The 21,366-nt window shown below is 38.7% G+C and overlaps 1 protein-coding gene across 1 annotated transcript in view; it reads right to left on the bottom strand.

Annotated features, from left to right (window-relative positions):
* si:dkey-121b10.7 (heparan sulfate glucosamine 3-O-sulfotransferase 6) overlaps positions 1-11,369 on the bottom strand; it is a 22,001-nt gene extending 10,632 nt beyond the window's left edge. Inside the window, exon 1 of the mRNA XM_067440876.1 lies at positions 10,780-11,369. Coding sequence (XP_067296977.1) covers positions 10,780-11,267 — 488 coding nt within the window. The 5' untranslated portion in view covers positions 11,268-11,369. The remainder of the gene's footprint in view (positions 1-10,779) is intronic.
* Between the last annotated feature and the right edge of the window lie 9,997 nt (positions 11,370-21,366).

The raw sequence follows: 21,366 nt of genomic DNA, 5'->3' as shown, positions 1-21,366 counted from the left end.
ACATGCAATTGGACAGAAAGCAAGAGACAAAACACACCCATTGGGAAGAAAAATCCCTTTTCAACGTCTCAATTGTTTCTTTTGGACATCAATTAGATTAAATAGAGACTTCTTCTCTAGTTTTATCTCCTGAGAACAGATCCTAGTGATCCCACGTGTCAGACTTTCTGTCACTGACGAAGATTTTAATATGAACCCAGGACCAAATGAGCTGAGCTTTTCTCCAAACGACTGCTTTGGTACTAAAAAAAGGTACTTAAATGAGTCAAAAAGAGCAACATTGGAACAATAAAATATTGTAATTTTAGAAAGATACAGCGGACTCTGAAACATCAGGTTTTAACTCTGCATGTGTGGCATAGCAGGAAAGCCACAGGTCAAAGGAGAAATACTCACATCCTCGAAAGAGAGAGGGAGGTCCCGCATTAACAGGAACCAGACTAGCGGCAAATCAGAATGTTCATGGATTACAGACGTGTGTGTGTGTGTGTGAGAGAGAAAAACTAATTGCCCTTCCTATCATGTGGGAAAATCAGTGTTGCTGCTGTGAGCGAGGGTTTGCGTGGGTTTATCTGTGAAGCAGCAGGATGACCACACCCAGATGAGACGGAGACACAACAGCAGAAGAAGACAACAACTGTATTTATACACTGCCAACTTCCTTTTCTTAGACTCCATCCATAATTGCTATTAATCAATTCAACCTTATCAGGTGCGTCCGTATGAGCAGTCACCCCAGCCCCCCCCCCCCCCCCCCCGCTCCAAAAAAAAAACCTCAAACATTTTTTGTGAACTACTTTAAGTAACGGATCATATAATTGTATAATATAGAGCTTTTTCTCAAAAGGGCTCCCAACTCTGGAACATGTTGCCAATTGACAAAGCTTTTTACTATGGTGGTTAAGCGTTAGTTAAAAAAAAAAAAAAAAAAACTAAAAAAACACATTCTTGTTTTAATCATTTTTATTTCTGTTGCCAGGGTTGAGAGTTTCCTTAAGTTTCCTTCTTGGGTATGTATGGGTATATTATATTAGTTAAACGTTTTAAATAAAGGTAAGCAGGATATCATTTTCAGTAGATATATATATGCAGTACATACACTACATTGTCAAAAGTTTTGGGACGCCTGCCTTTACATGCACATGAACTTTAATGACACCCCATTCTTAATCTGTAGGGTTTAATATGGATTTGGCCCATCCTTTGCAGCTATAACAGCTTCAACTCTTCTGGGAAGGCTTTCTACAAGGAATTTTCACCATTTTTCTAGAAGCGCATTTGTGAGGTCAGGCACTGATGTTGGACGAGAAGGCCTGGCTCTCAGTCTCCGCTCTAATTCATCCCAAAGGGGATCTATCAGGACTTGAGGTCAGGACTCTGTGCAGGACAGCCAAGTTCCTCAACACCAAACTCACTCCTCCATGTATTGGACCTTGTTTTGTGCACTGGTGCGCAGTCATGTTGGAAAAGGAAGGGGCTGTCCTCAATCTGTTCCCACAAAGCTGGGAGCATGAAATTGTCCATTATGTCCTGGTATGCTGAAACATTTAAGTATAATAATTTCACTTTACCTAAGGGGCCAAATCCAACCCTTGAAAAACAACTCCACACCATAATCTCCCCTTTACCAAACTTTACACTTGGAACAATGCAGTCAGGCAACTATCGTTTTTTCGTTCAACCGCTAAACCCAGAATCATCCATTGGATTGCCAGACAGAGAAGCGTTATTCATCACTCCAGAGAACACTTCTCCAATTCTCTGCAGTCCAGCGGTTTACGTGGTACGGCGTGCCACTGCAACCCACGCTTTTCATTGCACTTGGTGATGTGGGGTTTGGATGAGCTGCTCGGCCATGAAAACCCATTCCATGAAGCTCTCTTTGCACTGATCTTGAGCTAATCTGAAGACCACACAAAGTTTGGAAATCTGTAGCTATTGACTGCAGAAAGTTGGCGACTTAAAGACTGTCTGCTTTAGAATGCGCTGACCCCACTTTTTTTTTTGGATTTTTACGTGGCCTACCACTTTGTGGTTGAGTTGCTGTTGTTCCCAATTGCTTCCACTTTGTTTTAATACCACTAACAATTGAGTGTGGAATATTTAGTAGTGAGGAAATTTCATGACTGGACTTGTTGCACAAGTGACAACCTATCACGGTACCACGCTTGAGTTCACTGAGCTCCTGAGAGCGACCCATTCTTTCACAAATGTTTGTAGAAGCGTCTGCATGCCTACAGCTTGATTTATACACCTGTGGCCATGGACGTGATTGCAACACCTGAATTCATTTGGAGGAATTTGATCTGGAGGGGTGTCCCAATACTTTTGGCAATATAGTGTAATATGTCTACACACACACACACAAACATGCACGCACGCACACACACACACAATTAAAAGGGTGATATCTAATATCTAATTTGATTGCAATTAAAACACAAAAACACATTTAATATTTCTAAAACATCAAACTGCAAACTGCAAATCCCCCTACATCCTGCTGGTTGGTCTCTTAAAGCCCTGGAAGGATGTGGTTCCTTTTCTTCCTGCTTTTTAAATCTGCCTTTGAAGCTCCTCATTATCTAATCAGACTGGCTGAAATTTGGAGATGTTCAGTGTTTGATGCTGTGTTAAGGATCAAGAAGGAAGAAGCCTTCGGCTCCAGATCACTGGTGTTCAGAGTGGATGTTTTGGTGATGACCGTTCCTAATGCCGGAGGATCTAATGTTACTGGTGGTGGGCATCAAAACTGGCCATAGCTTTTGGAAATCTAATCGCAAATGGTACATACAGTATTGTTGCATGGTATAAAAAAACAAAACAAAGCAAAAATATAATTCTGGTTGGACTGACAGGAATCAATTAATGAAAATTGACATTTAGTATTGCATCATTTGCATAAGGTTTTAACAGAAGACTAAACTTAAAATAAAGCCATACCAGTTAAAGTACTGTACCCTTAATGCATCTGAGATTCAGGATGTGTCACAGTTTCTGGAAATCATCCAGTATCGGGACATTGCTAAATGCCCACAAATGCCTGACATAAATTCACAGCATAAATTTGGCAGGAGAACCCTGGGAAAAAAGACCTGGCACAGTGTATATTCAATGAACTATATGGTGCTGTGTGCAGTGAATACTGTTTCTCTGACAAATGTGTAATTGCTGACTGATCTGAAGCCAAAGAGCAGAATTACATTTATAAAACCCTTGTAAATGTGACCAGATAACGTCTCTATAGCTCCTATAGAAGTTACAATGCACACACAAAGGAATATAAAAGTAAAAACAGACCGTACAATGGAAATCTGTTCAAATATGCACCACACAGAATTTTAAGTGACTCAATATGGTGTGTAGCAGCATAATGAACCTTTAAGACCGGCCTAGAGGAAACCACATCCCTGGCTTGGTGAACAGCCCACCGTATGTGCAGTTTTAACAGTCAGTCGCAGGACTTTGAGCAGAAGAACCACCGACTGCAGAGGTTCGAGTAGGATTATAGTCTCAGACACTTTTTTTTTTTGCCTGATTAATAATACTTTTATTGTTTGAAGTATTCAACCGGAATAGGCTGGACTTATTTTCTATAGTATGTCTATATATCAGCAGTAGAAGACATTTCTGTTGAGAAGCCATGCATCAAAAACAACTATCTATGCCATTGCGGGCTGGTGAACAACTTGGCACAAGCCAAAGCTTTCTTTCTTTTGGCCTAGACTTACTTACCCACTGAATACCTTCAAGTTGTTTCATAGGAAATTATTTTTCTGCTAACCACATCGTAAAAAAAATAAAAATTGCAAAGCAAAGCTAAGCTAAACACGTTTCTCACCGACTTACAACACAGCCAGGTATGTCCATGAAAGAAAGTTGTCAAAAACATCAAGTGATCAAATAACTAGTCGATTAAGCTAGCCAGTCAGAACCCCTCTCTGCCAGTCATGGTTTTGCATGCTGACAGGATTGGCTTAAATACATTTGGAGGGCGAGGTTTAGAAGAGAGGGCTTGAAGATGAAATTAGGAAAATAGCGGAAGTTTACAAAGCAGCTGCAATTGCTTACAGAACTTTTCCTGTGATTATCAAATTAGTAAGTTAATGAAACTACACTTAAAAATAAAGGTTCTAAACGTTTGTCCCCCCCAGAGAGACCACAGGAGAACCGTTCTTGAAAGAACATTTTTTTAAAGTGTGAAGAACATTTGAATAATCTGAAAAACTTTTTACACTATAAATAAGGAAAGATTCAATTAATTCTTTCTAAACCACTGAAGCCAATGTAGAGCCTTTGTTTTTAATAGTCTAGGCCTCCCTTTTCAATGCAATCTCTTTGTATCTATCTGAGACCTATTAAGGTTTTTTTTTTATCTATTAAGGCCACATATAAACCAATCTATCATTATTAGCGAGAGATTCAGTAAAACTTTACAATACAGGTGCACTAATATGCATTAATTCATGGTTAACTAATGCACAGATAATCATGAGTTAATGTATGACTCATGAAGAACTAAACTATTTATCAGGGACTACTAATAAATGTTCTATATGATTAGATTAACTAATTTATGAATTGCTGTTAATTTAATATAACACCATGTATTAACTCCCTAATAACATATTACAATGTGTTAATTACCACAATGGGTCAAAGCCATGCATTTTAACTTCCAGTTGTCTGACTTAATGAATCATTAGTTTACCATTTGCAAAGGCATCATTATGCTTCGACTTTACTTGTTGAGGCACATGACTATTAACTAATTGTAAAATACAATGTCATAGTGGTTATGGCTTTTTTTAAATTAATTTTGAATTAGTTAATAGTCATGTGCCTCAACAAATAAAGTCACAGCATAATGATACCTTACTCAATCTATTAATCATATCGAATCTTCATTAGTTGCTGATGCAGTAATCATTAATAAATGATTTAGTTCTTCATTAACTCGTGATTATCTGTGCATTAGCTAAGCATGAATTAATGCATATTAGTGTACCCATATTGTAAAGTGTTTGCAGAGATTCTGTATTTGGTGCAACATATAGTTTTAGCTCATGATCGCCTTTATCAGTTGCTTCCTCCCAAAATGGCCGACTCTTATTCTTCATTACGAGGCTGTGCCTGACTCTGAGGACATATAGATAACACATCTATCTCCGTAGTGCAGCGCTGATGTGTGCCGTGATGGTTTCTTCCACACCACTACCCTCTGATCAATCAATGGCTAGTTTAATGTTAGAGACCCGGGTCATGTGGGAAATCAAGCCTGTCAAATCGGCTCTCTGACATCATGAAATGTATGGCTTTAATATCTAAATTGAATGTGTAATGCAAAATGTAAATGTATTCATTAACATCAGGGACAGATTAACTGAAGAAAAAATGGCTTTTGCGTGGAATGGATTGAGTGCTAATGCTTTTCTAAGGCAATTTGTTTGAATTCTACCTAAATCACTGTTATTTTAAGCCATTTCTTCTTCATTTCTATGACAAATTATATATATATATATATATATATATATATATATATATATATATATATTTTAATTTTTTTTAAAAAAATTTTTCCTGTAAGTCCTGTAAGTTGTGAGGTTGGGCCTCCATGGATCGGACTTGTTTGTTCAGCACATCCGATGCTCGACTGGATTGAGATCTAGGGAATTGGGAGGCCAAATCAACACCTTTTAACAGCGTTTCCATGAAAGGGAAGCAATGCTTAGGTAGGTGGAACGTGTCAAAGTAACATCCACATGGATGGAGGACCAAAGGTTTCCCAGCGGAACATTGCCCAAAGCATCACACTGTCTCCGCCGGTTCGCCTTCTTCCCATAGTGCATCCTGGGGCGATGTGTTCCCCAGGTAAGTGACGCACACACACCCGGCCATCCACGAGATGTAAAATAAAACATGATTCCTCAGACTAGGCCGCCTTCTTCCATTGCCCCGTGGTCCAGTTCTGATGCTCACGTGCCACGGTTGGGGCTTTCGGCGGGGTCATGGGTCAGCATGGGCACCCTGACTGGTCTGTGGTTATGCCGCCCCATACGCAACAAACTGAGATGCTCTGTGTATTCTGACACCTTTCTATCAGAACCAGCATTAACTTCTTGAGCAGTTTGAGCTCCAGCAGCTTGTCTGTTTGATCGGACCACACTGGCCAGCCTTCGCTCCTCACGTGCATCAATGAGCCTCGGCCGCCCATGACCCTGTGGCCGGTTCTCCTCTGTTCCTCTTGGAGCACTTTTGATAGACACTGACCACTGCAGAACGGGAACAGCCCACAAGAGCTGCAGTTTTGGAGATTCTCTGACTCAGTCGTCCAGCCATCACATTTTGGCCCTTGTCAAACTCGCTCAAATCCGTACGCTTGCCCATTTTTCCTGCTTCTAACGCATCAACTTTGAGGACAAAATGTTCACTTGCTGCCTAATATATCCCACTCACTAACAGGTGCCGTGATGAAGAGATAATCAGGCCTGATCAATGAGTGTATAAATAAATAAATTAAATAAAATAAACAAAGTAAATATCTCTTTTAAATATAGATTAAATAAGTTAAATGATATATGATATACTTTTAGCATAAGTTTAAAGCCAACACTTACTCTGACAGCAACTTTTGTCTGCTCTTGGGAACACTTTCAGTTAAATATCTCTCCTGATTTCTAAGAGCATTCTGTTAAGCAGCACTCACAAGACAACAAGGAGATAAACCGTTCACAAAAAGAGTACTCTCTTAAAACACGGGTCTTAAAGCATAAACCGTTATAGCCAAGCACCTTGGAGCATCATAAAGAATCTCAAGAGCTGGAAAGGCAGCAGCAGTTTGTCAGCAAGATTGAATATGTAGAGGTTAATTAACCGTCTCTATGCCTAAGTGCAATAAAGTTGGTTAAGGAAGAATCAATAATCTGCACGTCTGCATTCATCATTGATTGGGAGGTGACTTTTACTCCACATTGTGATTTATGGAGTCATGAAAAGGTGCTACCAGAGCCAGATGGGGGAGGAAGAATTAATAGTTATGGATTAATGAACAGAATTAACATGTAATTCATGGCCATGTTAATCAGAACATATGAGCGAATCTATCAGAAAAAAATACATTGATAGAAATAGCTTTTAGAAGATTTTTATGGTCTTCAGTTTATAAAACTAGATTACAATTCTTTATTAAATTAAGCAATCCTGAAATTAATACTGTTCAGTATTATAATTTAATATTACAATTACTATATAATTAAACAGTATTTAATTTGCATATAATACAAATTCTTATTTGTTACTTATAATAATACATTTAATAATAATAATAGTAATAATATACTTTTGTGGCGAGGTGAACGAGCGAGGGACATGGGAGGAGCGATTGAGACCGGGGACGTGATTGCGAAGGAGCGTCACCTGTGAGCCACACCGGTCTCGAGTCCTCTCATGAGGGAGCTCGGAGGCATTTAAGGACGAGCGACCCCAGTCAAGGACGAGAGAGGACCAGGCCTGGACTTTATGTTGAGTTTTGTTTATGTTTTGTTATGTGTGTGTGGGCAGTCGTCTGTGAGGGGCTGCCCGCGGTTTACTTTAGTTTTGTTTATTTAATAAAAGTTGTTGAATGTTCGACGGTTTCCGCCTCCTTCCCTTCCATCTACGAACGTTATTACAACTATAATAATATTTAATTAAAAAATATATATTTAATTATTTTTTGGAAAATACTATTAAAGGTGCACTATGCAACTTTCCGTCCACTGGAGGGCGCCTATTCAAAACAAATGCGTAGTTTGATGACGCAAATTTTGAGCGCAGCATCTTGGGACATGTTGTCTTCACCTCACAGCCGGTGGAAAATAGGACTCGGGCAGAAATCACGTTCATGGATGCGGTTATTAACGTTACTGTAGTGTGAAACAGAGCAGGACCGAGTGTTGTGGAGCTGAGCACGGCCGCTGGAGCGATTGTTACACAAACACACAGCTCGCGAGCACCGGGACTTTTATTATGACGGTACGGGACACAGTCGCCGGGTGTCTGCAGTATTTCCGCTTTTCCGGCTATGATTATGAGGTAATGCAGCTCTGTTGATCATATTAGATACATTGAAGTGTGTTGAAAATGATGTTATGAAGTTACTCCGTGCGTTCACTTGCTCACACTGCTAAGAGTAAAGCGCTCCTGCCAAATAAAACCCGAAACCGAGGGTACGCAATTGACAGGTGACTCCCTCAAACGCTATGCTGACACGTCCCGGTCCTTTGTTAAAATAGCAATTTTCTCACAATTTACAAATAGTTGGAAACATTTGGGATATTGTGGGTACTCAACTGAACAAAATATATAACACCGGCCTAGTGGTTTTTGGATATTTTACTGCAAAAATCCTACATAGTGCACCTTTAACAATGTAAACTAAAATAAAATGATATCATTTAATCAATTGTACAATGTGCAATATATTTTTACATGGGCAACAGTCATGACCTTTTAATGAGCAAAGTACATGAGCACCTGGTCACTTTCAAAGCTTGTGCGCTCTCTCTCTCTCTCTCTCTCTCTCTCTCTCTCTCTCTCTCTCTCTCTCTCTCTCTCTCTCTCTCTCTCTCTCTCTCTCTCTCTCTCTCTCACACACACACACACACACACACACACACACAAACACACACACAGTGGCCATGTGACAAAGCTCTTCCATGTTGGGTTTCCAGCTGGCATGCACAATAGCTCAGCTGTCATTACACATCGGCACACACACAGAAAACCAGTGGTGTTGACAAGGCTGATATTGAATTATACGTTACAAAAACCCCGTACATGGCTAGTTTGTTTACATAAGGCTGTCAGCACATGCTGCACCAAATGTGTGTGCAAGTGCGTGAAAGAGAGAGAAATCATCAAACTAAGCCTCAAAGTCGCTTCACAAGCGAGCTGTCTTCAGCAGAGAGGAAATGCATCATAACGCTCCATGTCCATGACTGTTATTAAGGGAATATTTTACTCCATAATAAAAAACTCTGTCATCATTTACTCACCCTCGTGTCGTCCCAAACCCATTTAGGTTCTCTGAAAGAATAACAGCATACAAATTTGGAACGTGAATATATAATGACAGGCTTTTCATTTGATTTTAAATTGGATGAGAGAGAGAGAGAGAGAGAGAGAGAGAGAGAGAGAGAGAGAGAGAGAGAGAGAGAGAGAGAGAGAGAGAGAGAGAGAGAGAGAGAGAGAGAGAGAGAGATTATATTGGCAAAGGGCTGAATGTCCTGCCAATGAGACACGGCTCTAAACTGGGCAGGTTATATTGACAGGTGATATTAATGAACCAAGTGCCGTTCAAATAGAGAAGAAGAATCAATTGCTGATCATGCAAACCTATATAACTGCTTGACGGAGCCGTTTTCAAAGAGAGCCAAAGTGTGTAAACTCTTTTGAGGAGTTAATCAAACCAATGAGCTCTGCTGGAAGACTTTACGACGATGGCTGCATGAACTTTATGTGCCTCAGATATGCATTTCAGTCTACATAAATTGCAATGTCGGTTATAAAATTGGGCTTCTGTGAGATAAAACATCTGGTGGCTCATTTAATTACCACTCTTAAAATTTTAAGTGGGTAAAGAAAATTGCAGTCTCTAAGAATCAAAATCATAGGGAGTGATTATATAGACAGATAAGACTATTATTTGTGAACCGGCACTTTTGTATTTTGATCTGTAGCATATACACTCACTCTTGCGTTTTCCACTTTGGGTTGCTAACACGTTGCTATGCAGTTACTAAGGGAGAGTTTTTGCTATAGAGAGAGTGATGTAAATAAATAAACAAACAAGCCATATTTTGCAGTTAATGGTACTGAGTGGCACTGATGCTTCGATGTACAGTGATTCAGAACACTTACATTAAAAAGGTGACTGTGTTAGAAAGATGCACGTGATTTCACCAAGTACAGAATCTTTGTTGATCCTGGAACAACATTCCAATCAACCAATCATATTTGAGGGGCAAGTTCTGTCAAGTTTATTCTTACAACCACGGGTATGTGCTTCTACTTCAGTATTATTCACCTATCATTTCCCTCTGATATTACAGATGAGTTATGGGGATGGGTAGGGTAGGGTACACTGTAAAAAAATATTGTTGGTTTAACTTAAAGAAAGCAGGTAACCTGGTTGCCTTAAAATTTTGAGTTCAATGAAATTAAACATTTGAGGTGATACACATTTTTTTTAACCTTTATTCAAATATTTTGTAAGCATAATTGGGTAATTGTGTGTGTTTTATTTGTGATGACGCAGCGAAACATGCCAATTTATCTAATTTTTTTTATGTGGTTCAGATACAATAATATTAAACCAATTTCCTTCATTGTATGAACTAAATGTTTAATTTCAAAATGTTAATGCAACCAGGTACTACTTTTTTTAAGTTAAACCAACAACATATTTTTTACACTGAGGATGAACAAAATTTGCAAAAACACAGTGCCCGTATTACACACACTACAAAGCTACAGTACAAACTAGTCTGCTTGTGCCATATTTATCTAAGGATGAAAATGCCACCATATCCAGACAATTGCAATCATTAATTTCCATGTGTGCAACAAAGGTGCAACTAATTATCTTATTATAGAGAATAAATAGACAAGCGTTGAACTTATTCACATCTTTCATGGCCGCATAATGAAGTAGTATACTTAAGTTGAACACGTTTAGCGGTCTTAATAACCCATAGCCCGAAAGCGATAATATTATTCACAGTTATTAAGAAGACCCACCTGTACCACTGAAGACCCTTCTCATAGAACCTGTCAAAGAAGTGCGGCTCCGCGCCCACGGCTCTCACGTCAGGATGAACGCGCAGGAACTCCAGAAGCGCGCGCGTTCCCCCCTTTTTCACGCCGATGATAATCGCCTGAGGAAACTCTTTGGTCCCAAAGTTGTTTGACACAGAAATATTGTTGTAAGTGTCATAGCCTAAACCTCGCTGCCGCTTCTCATCTTCCACGTCTGTCGCATCCTGGTCGGGGAGCTCGCGTACGATGGAGCCGTTCCACTGTGCGTCCGGCTGGAGCTTCTTCCCTTCCTTTGGGAAAAGTTTGCTTCTGAAACTTTGATGCACGTAAAGCGGACTCGGCATGGAATCGCAGTATCCAGTGAGACAGTAAAATAAATAGGTGAATATAAGGATCATGGTAAAGAGCACGGACACCTTGGAATGCGCTTTCAGGTGTCCGAAGTCGAAACTCGTTGTCCAACATCCCATGAGTGGCTTTGCTTCGCAATAAATAACACGTTAAACGGAGGAATCATGCCGTATTGAATGTAAAATAATTCGTTTTGGTTGCAAGACTAAACAATTAGTGAGATTTACTGTTTTTTTTGCGCCTCAAAATCACTACATCAGCTGCACACCACATTTGCGCGATTGCGTCTTACCTAGAGAAGTAACATAACGGGTTTTAACTTGTCATGCTCCTCTTGTTGGACAAATATGACTTCTTTGGCTTGGAGTCTCGTGCAGCTTCGGGTGGTCAGGGTGACCCATTCATCTCCCACCCGTTTTTGGCGTGAATCCACGCCCTGCCTGCCGAGTCCCTCCCCTTTTGCTCAAATTACTTTTATGACTTTTCGAAGCAGTTGCAAATCCATTAAGTAGCTAGTACAGTTAAATCGATGAGGGCTTGAGAGCTTATTTTATTCGCGGATAAGAAAAGAACAGGTCAAAGTTCACAGCTCTTACTGCATAAGAGAGGTAGTGAAACGTTATCTCAGGTATTTTTATGGCATGTACTTTCCTACATGTGAGGCAGGGCAGATGAAGAGGTCAGTCAGTGAGCAACACCTGTCCTGGAGGCCACACACACTCCGCGGAGACAGTCTGCTCCTTTATATGGTCCACCTCCGTCCGTGCGCGCGCGCACACACACACACACACACACACACACACACACACACACACACACACACACACACACACACACACACACACACACACACACACACACACACACACACACACACACACACACACACACACCCTAAACCTACCCATCACAGGAAACATTCTGCATTTTTACTTTAAAAAAAAAAGAACTCATCCTGTATGATTTATACGCATTTTGAAAAGTGGTGAGGACATGGCCAATTTTTCCTCATATTTCACCCTCTCCTTGTAATACCTGTGTCATACCCATGTCATTATACACATTTGTGTCCTCATATTTCACAAAAACATGCCCCCCCCACACACAATTTACACTACAATATTAATTACAACTAAGATTGTACTTTAGTTGTCCAGAAGTAATTCTGAGGTCCAACTTAAGTATATTTGACTGTGCTAAAATGGAACTAATAGTGATATTAAAACTAATTTTAGACTTAATATTAAGAAATTCTTTGTGCAAAAAAGATCTCTAAAGTTATTTATTATATTTAATTATAATATTTATATCAATAAGTCTCAAGCGATATATCAGTAAATATCTAAATGCATTTTTACGTATGACGTATTTTAAACACATTTTGGTATGGGTTTTTTACAGGGCATAGAGAAAGTCAAACAGCAAGTGTGGTATTATAAACACAACTTTCAAACATAATTTACTTTGATTTATCATTGTATTAAAACAAAAGCAAATTGTTAAAATACGGTCTGTCTGGACAATATTTACTAATCTTTTTTTAACCCAGTATTACTGTACACTCAAAAGAATGACGTTTTTTTATTTATTATTTTTTATTTAGTCATATAAACAAAATGTTTTTAAAGCTGGCACAATTTCTTTGAGTAAATACAAACCATTTGAATTTGTCACCGTTACATAATATTTATATGTGCCATTTACTTAATGATGTTATGTTAAATTTATAAAAGTTTATTGTAAACACTGTTATCAGTTTAATTTGCCTTTAAAACTTTTAAATAACAACAAGCATATTTTTAAAAATAAAATGCAAAAATAACTCATTGGACAAACTAAAAATATTTAACTGAGAGGCAGAGCATATAGTATATAGTTCTAAGGAATTTGTAAATAAGTGTCCACAGCCTAAACACACACTCTTCTGCATAATGGTAACCACAAAATTACAGAAACTCCTCAATGTCCAAAATAAGTGAACATTAAACACTAACATAAACTAATAACATCTTTCCTTTTACTGAAAAACACGTAAAATAACACTTTAATCCATACATTTTCTCTCCTGATGCAGTCCTTTGCAAAGCATGCTGGGAACTACAGATCCACTGCCCAGTTAGTTATGTCAGCACAAATATTTCATTTAGTTTTAACACAAATTAATTGAGTAAATTTCAGTTTAAAGTATATTAGGCTGATTGAACACAAATCTAATTTTAACACAACTTAATTTAATTAAGTAAAGTAAACATAATTTAAATGTGTCATATCTATGAAGGGCCTGAATCATTTTTTTTTTTTCAGTGTAGGTCGGATAGAAGAAAAACTATTTCACTTCAGTTCAAACTGTACAGTAAGTATGACTCAGAATCAGGTTTCTAACCTTAAATGAAAATCGCCCATGATTTACTCCCCCTCGAGTCATCCTAGTTGTATATGACTTTCTTCATTTAGACACAACCAGGGTTATATTCAATGATATCTTTGCTCTTCTAAGCTTGGGAGTGAACGGTGGTCCTGATTTTAAAGTCCAAATAAGTGCATCCATCAATCTTAAAATTAATCCAAACAGCTTCCGGGGGTTAACAGAGTATGGCATCCCTTTGTAGGCCAAACGGCAGTGAGCGTCACACTGGTTCCCTGAATAAAAACCCAATAGGATATTCCATAGGCTTTTGGATCATATAAGCCAATAACAAGCTCTGTAATCACCAAAGTTTATGATACTTGCACATTTTGTCCATCAAGATCGCCAGAAGTAAAACGCTAAAGGTAGGCTATAAACAAACTACACCATGGTCACTAGATTTCAACCTCACCATCACTAAAGCTTCCCACAACTCTTTCAGATTTGATCTCAAAACCTTATAAGAGCACAATTATGAGCATGAAGAGGCTGTAAAAGCCGACTGAGTTTACCTGTTTGGCCTGATGGCGTTTAATCTCCTCGTCAGACTCTGTAGCCTCATTTGGACACTTGTTAGCAACCGCCGTTTTTTTTTTTAAACTTTTCTTTTATTTCGTATTGTCAAATGCAGTCATGCAGTACAGGTATGTCACGAATTAACATTTTGATGGTACAGTATTGATAGTGCAGTAAAGTGCCACAACCTTTCTAAGACACATAACAGCTTTAAAAAATCACAAGTGGGGTAAAACTGATGTATTTTATGTCATAGAATAAAATGTGAAAGTGTATTGAGCTTGTGTTCACCACAAACCTTATTTCAGCAATTTAAACAAAAACCCATTGACTTCAGTACGAGGGAACCGGAAGAGCTAAAATGGTAAATCACTTTTGGGTTTTGGCATCAATGATCAGTCACGAGAACATTTTCAATTGAAGACCTGATTTTTTTTTATTTTTTATTTTTTATTTTTTTTTACAGTGTATGAACAAATACAGAAGCAGAAAATAAATGAATACAGGTTTGGAACAAATTGAGTGTGAGGAATTAAAACTTGAAATTTGTGTGATATAATATTTTGCAGCTCAAATATGGGATTTGGTGCAAAAGATGCACAATTGCCCTCACAATTATGAATAATTTTCTGTAAATCGTAAAATTGTTAAAAAAGATGATTTTGGCCACACAATCTTACTTTGATTGACAATCTTTCCTCTTGTTCACGCTACAGGGCAGGTGTGATTATGGTCCAGACTCTGCGGAGCCTGCAGCAGGGCTAAAAACAACACTGCCTGACTGTGGCCAAACACTCTGTCCACAGGACCCCATGTCAAACTCAGGATTATGTCATAAAATGGGATCATTAAGACTTTACAGCAATACTGGACAGTTCTAAACTCAAAACACTCTTTAAATGTTTCAAAACCCCCAGCTCTGTAAAGCATGTTGACAGCATGTCTATTCTTCAAAAACCACAAAATCACCAAGTTCAGGCTAATTGACCCAGCTTTTTAATAATGAACACATGATCCAGTTACTCTCGTTCCATGACTTTTCTGCAATTGACTCGATCGATCTGGAAATGCTATCACATGCGAGTCTACTAGACCTACACTCTTACAATGAAAGGTTCTTTATTTGCATCTAGTCCCACTTTTCATTGCACAAAAGGTTCTTCATAGTGAAAAAAGCAAAAATTGTCTTCCTTTTACAAGCTTCAAGAGTGTAGAACACAATTTATATATATTAATTAGCCAGTTGAGAAGTGTTTCTGGCCACATGAGGAAGACCACCAGGGCGCTGCCACCCACGGACATGTATCATACGCATGACTGATGACCTGGCAACCTTTCCACTCAGCGTCTATAGTTCAAGCCAAAATTATATCATTATTTTGTGGTGCAAATGTCACATAAATTGAACTCAAATTTAAAGGGTTAGTTCACCCAAAAATGAATATTCCCCCATGATTTTCTCACCCTCAAGCCATCCTAGGTGTATATGACAATTTTCTTTCAGACGAATAATGTTATATTAAAAATGTCCTGGCTCTTCCAAGCTTTATAATGGCAGGAACTGTTGGGTCATTTCTGAAGTCCATAAAAGTGCATCTGCCCATAATATAACTGTTCCACACAGCTCCGGGGGTTAATAAAGGCTTTCTGAAGCGAAGCAATGCTTTTGTCTAAGATACATATACATATTTAAAACTTTATAAAGTAAATGATCTAGCTTCCGGCGAATCGCCTTCCATGTTCAACTTACGGAAAAAGTGCAGCGTCCGCACCTCTCGCAGTTCAAAATGCTTAAGCTACGTCAGACGACATCGCATCAGTTACGCTCATCAGACGTAGTGTAAGCATTTCATTACGGACAGATTCACTTTTATGGACGTCAAAAATGACCCACTGCCATTATAAAGCTTGGAAATGCCAGGACATTTTTAATATAACTCATTTTTTATTTTTCTGAAAGAAGAATGTCATATACACCTGACTTGACGGTGGGTAAATCTTGGGCTAATTTTATTTTTGGGTGAACTAACTTTTTAATCCTGCTGACAGAAAACATACCAGAGCTGACAACAAGACAACAATTGAAAAACAAAGTGTATAATTATTTAAAAGAGGCTTTATTATATAGGATATTTGATATATCTCAAATGAGCAATACTGATCTGGAAATAACCAGTCACAGTTGATATCATATGTGTGTAAAAATATAAACAATACCAAACAAGTTCCTTACAACTGAACTTGGGTGACCTCGTGGAGCGTGTCAGTAATGTGTGCATGCTCAAAACTATGCACCAAGTCCGGTAAGACTGGTTACACTAGAATAAAGATAATATCTTCTTTTGGTTTGTCAGATTTATTGAGGGCATAGTATTATTAGTTTTTGTGAGCTTTTATTTGAGGTTCTGACTGTTACCTGAACATGCCATTTAGCAGATGCTGTTATTCACAGCAACCTATTGAACCCTTTGCTAATTGCAGGAACAGTGGAATAACCTGAGGTTAAGTGGTTTCCTCTCCGGCAAACGTCAAGTCAAGTCAAGTCACCTTTATAGCACTTACAGATTGTTTCAAAGCAGCTTTACAGTGATACCAATGATTCAATGATGCCAACAGAGTTTGTCTCGGCTGTGTAGCAACTCTGAAAGAAAATGACATTAATGTTCAGCTGAAGTCAGTTCAGTGTTGATTCATCAATTATTAAAATCTTGAGTCTTGAGTCATCCAAAACAGTTTCCAGTTTCTGAGTGACAAATCGTAAACCATTGGGTAACTGAAAGATAAAAAAGGCAATAAAAGGTTTAAAAAACATCCACAAATATTGTAAAAGTACAAAGTATTTTTGTTGTTTTTACCTCGGATACAAATAAAGATTAGTACGAGTCAAGCCTTTAAGAAGAAAATATCATTAGACGTGCAGCAATATTAAAGCTGACTAGAATCACAAAAAAAGTCTGCAATGCTTGATGGTTGATTTGGACGGGATAGCATACACATAGGCGATTTCTATACATATTGTGGCCTATTGGTAGAGTTCTTACCTGTCCTTCTTCCCCGTTTGCGATTACACAACGAATTGCAAATAAAGACAACAGAGATGGGGCATTGAACAAGAGACTAGCAACAACACCAGACAAACATACTGTAATCAAACACAGCAGTTCTCTAAAGAAGTTAAAGCAAAAACAATGACACGAAAGACAGAAACCTGACAGGTTAATGCATAGGTATCATTAAAATATATAACTTATATAAACTATTGTTTATTTTTATTTTGTTTAATCGATGGCAGTTTATTGTAAAGTGTTACCATGCTTGTTTTTTAGCCAATGTCCTTAATCACCTTCAGCCAGATGTGGCATTTGTTTTCACAGCTGGAGAGGTGTTTCTTCAATATTGCATGCCTGCACAACACACACAAACACACATGCATAAGCTTGTGCACACACACTGACACTCAAACACAATTTAATCTGCATGCTCAATCGGTAATGGGTGAATGAGGGCAGACTGCATCACGCTAATGGTTCAAAAACAACAGCACATGTGCAGCACTTTCCAAAGTCACCTGCCTCACAACGCAGAAGAGATAAGTACCTATTCTGCTCAACACCTGGGTATTGTGGCATTTTAGAGATGCCAGTTGTGCATAACCCACAACACCTAGTTATTAGTTTAGTTGAAAGTTTCTTAAAGAAAAACATGAAGTGTCTAGCTAATTCACGCTGCTATGACTGCATGAAAAACATTGCTCCTTTAAGCGAGCCTTTCTTGGATCTCAGCACAGTGTTTGCACATGAAAGCTGGAGTCTATGGTGGCAAAGCCAGTCTCTCTACAGTGCATGGTATGGAAGGCCTGTGGTTAGCCTTAAGTATAGGGAAGACATGAATAACATTACAGTGGATGGGTGTAGCAGTCAAGAAAAAGAGGGGAAGGAGGGAAGAGTAGAAAGAGACAGACTCAAAAGGCTTTTCAATTGGCATGTCCGGGCAGGACATCTCGCAAAGCACCTCGGAGCCTTAAAGGTGAAATGTGTGTCTTCTGTGGCGGAAACAGAATTTCAAAAGTAATCACTGGTTTTGAGTTTAGCGCTGCTGGTAGAGCAGAAATGACACACTTCACCTTTAAAGTCAATGTGAAACGCTCGTCCCCATTTTACTCCTGTAATCTGCTGTATTTATAAGTGAAATGGGATATTCAAAAAAAACATTAGAACTTCATTTTATCCACTGGAAAAGGTGGGTGTGACCAGCTGTACACAAGGCGATCCGAGTTTCAGTTCACAAACTTTTAGCCTAGAAATCTAGACGCACCCTAGCGGCAGCCAATCTAATCTGCCCGCGAGTGTCGTCTAGCAACTCTCAATACCCTTCTGAGCCGTAAACGACAAACTCTGGACGGGCCAATCACATCGTGTATAGAGTCGGTGGGCGGGGCCATAATGACAACGGCCGAGTTGCGTTTGCGTGCTAGTAAACAGAAACTGGCGAACGGCGGTCTTTCGAATCAGCTTTGACCGCGACTCTGGAAGACTTGGAGTTAAGCTTTTCTCTGAGAAAAGAACAAAGAACGGCACTGAAGTCATTCTTAAAAAGGGAAGATGTGTTCGGAGTTTAGCCGACCGGATATGGCGAATGTTTAATCTGTCAACGAGCTCCGCTTCACCTTCGTTGGTCTGGTTGGTTGTAGCGCTATCCAATCGCGTGCAGAGGGAGTTTGAAAGACAACCGTTTATCCGCCCCTCGGATTGAGCTGCCAATGGTGTGGCATTGATGTCGGTCAGGCTTGTCAGGCTAGGGTGTGACCAGAATTGAGCAGAGGTGTTGGACAAATAAGAGAGAGTCGTGTCATAAAGCCAAGTTAGTATGTGTAGTTCAGAATAACAAGATAAATAGTTTTCTTTGGAATGATCTGTACTGTTGAATTGTACAAAATAAGACTCCAAACATGTATTAATTAAGTGGATTGGTAACACTTTACAATATGGGTACACTAATATGCATTAATTCATGCTTAGCTAATGCACATAATCACGAGTTAATGAAGAACTAAATCATTTATTAATGATTACTGCATCAGCAACTAATGAAGATGCGATTAATAAACGGAGTAATTTGCTATTAATTAAATATGACATCATGTATTAATTCCCTAAAACGTATTATTTTAACTAATAATGTAAAATAATGCATTAATTACCACAATGGGCCATGCCATGCATTTTAACCCCCAGTTGCTTTATTTAATCATTAGCTGACGATTTGCAAAGGCATCATTATGCTGTGACTTGTTGAGGAACAGGACTATTAACTCATTTTTAAGTAAAATGTTATTGTGGGATTTAAATTAACTTTAAATTAGTTAATAGTCATGGTAACATCTTAATAATACCTTTGCAAATCGTCAGCTAATGATTAACTAACTGGAAGTTGAAATGCATGGCTTCAACCATTGTGGTAATTAGCATATTAATTTACACTATTTGTTGTTATTATGGAATTAAATATGTAACTAATAACAATTTAATGATTACTTAATCTATATAAAACATTCATTAGTCGCTGATAAACGGTTTAGTTCTTCGTGAGTCATGCATTAACTCACGATTATCTACGCAGATAAGCATAAATTAATGCATATTGTGCAGTGTGTATTGTAAAGTTTAACCAGTAAATTTTGAATAGTAATAATTGTAAGGTGCAGACAACATTAATCAGAATTGAGATGTTGAACAAGACAGCAAACAAGCACGGGCATGTACAGTAGAAGAACCATAAATCACTGACTCCAATAAATACATTTTATTGCAGTTAACTGTAAAAAGGGCTTTTTATTATCCAATAAATGTCAGTTGTCTTAATAATAATAATAATCAAATGATACTTTGTGCTACCATCTCAATATTTCTATAGTGCAGACTCTGTACCTGTACTGAATAATTTTGGATTGCGGGTGAAATCCGGAGGAAAGCCAAACTCCACACAGAAAGACCTTCTGGGTCAGCCGGGACTCGAACCAGAGACCTCTCTGTCCTGTGAGACGACACAGCAACTGTTAAAGTTGACCAGTTAGAGTTTACCCACTTTTAAACTCTCAGCACTTTCAGACAGTGGCGTAGCACCAAATTTTGGGCCCTAGGTACAAACCATCTTGTTGGGCCCCCTGTACCATGTATGTGTATGTATAGAAAACGGACTTCTTATTCCCTGCCTCGGGCCCTGGTTACTCAGTACCCTTTATCCCCCCAGTCCCACACCCCTGCTTTCAGAGTTTAATATGACTTTATCCAACATGTATGTGTGAAATGTTACTTCTGGGCACAAGGGGGCAAAAAGAGCAAAGCTGTATATATGTTGCCTAATCTGCCAATCCCGAAAATATTTACTACATTTACCACCAATAAATTATCCGTATTTCGCACCAGGTCATTATATCACTTACAGCATCATGTCTCTAATAGAAAAAAATAACAAAAACTACGACTTTATTCATGATTTGGGTCGCCAATGTCACGTGATTTCAGCAGTTCGGTTCACGTCAAACTGCCAAACTGCTGGAATCACGTTACATTGGCGACCCGAATCATTGATCGATTCACTGATTCATTAACCGTTTGATTCTTTTTGGAGGTAGTTTTTGATATTTTTGGACCAAAATGTATTATCGATGCTTCAAGAGGCTCTAATCAACCCACTGATGTCACATATGGACTACTTTGATGATGTTTTTATTCCCTTTCTGGACATAGACAATAAAGTGGGCGTTGACTACATTATGCTCTGGGACTAAAATATAAAATATCTTAAACTGTGTTCCGATGATGAACGGAGGTCTTACAGGTGAGGAACGACATTAGGGAGAGTCATTATTGACATCAATTTCATTTTTGGGTGAACTAACCCTTTAAGATGTCAGTATCAAACGGATCAAGCCACTCGAATTTTGGCACAGCATTCACCTTGCAATAATCCACACAGAATCAGGCTCACCCAATCACTGTGGGATTCTTCTATGTGGGAATCTTACAGTAAATGGACTGCATTTGTATAGTGCTTTCAACAGATCCATGGCCATCAAATCGCTTTACATATTCCATTCATACACCAAGGGCGGTGTCAGCCATGAAAGGCGCCATATAGCCCGTCAAGAGCAGCTGGGGTTAGGACATCTCGACACTTGGTCAGGTCGAACATTTTACTGGTCTCCATCAGCTCAGGCTGCTTTTAATGAACTAAAGAACCGTTTTTCTTCGGTGCCTATAATTACTCCTTATCCTTCTTTTGGAGGTTAATGC

Source organism: Pseudorasbora parva, chromosome 4 (genome assembly GCF_024679245.1).
Source record: "Pseudorasbora parva isolate DD20220531a chromosome 4, ASM2467924v1, whole genome shotgun sequence".
NCBI lineage: Eukaryota > Metazoa > Chordata > Actinopteri > Cypriniformes > Gobionidae > Pseudorasbora > Pseudorasbora parva.
The sequence above is the reverse complement of the archived record's forward strand: the minus strand, read 5'-3'. Positions and strand labels throughout refer to the sequence as shown.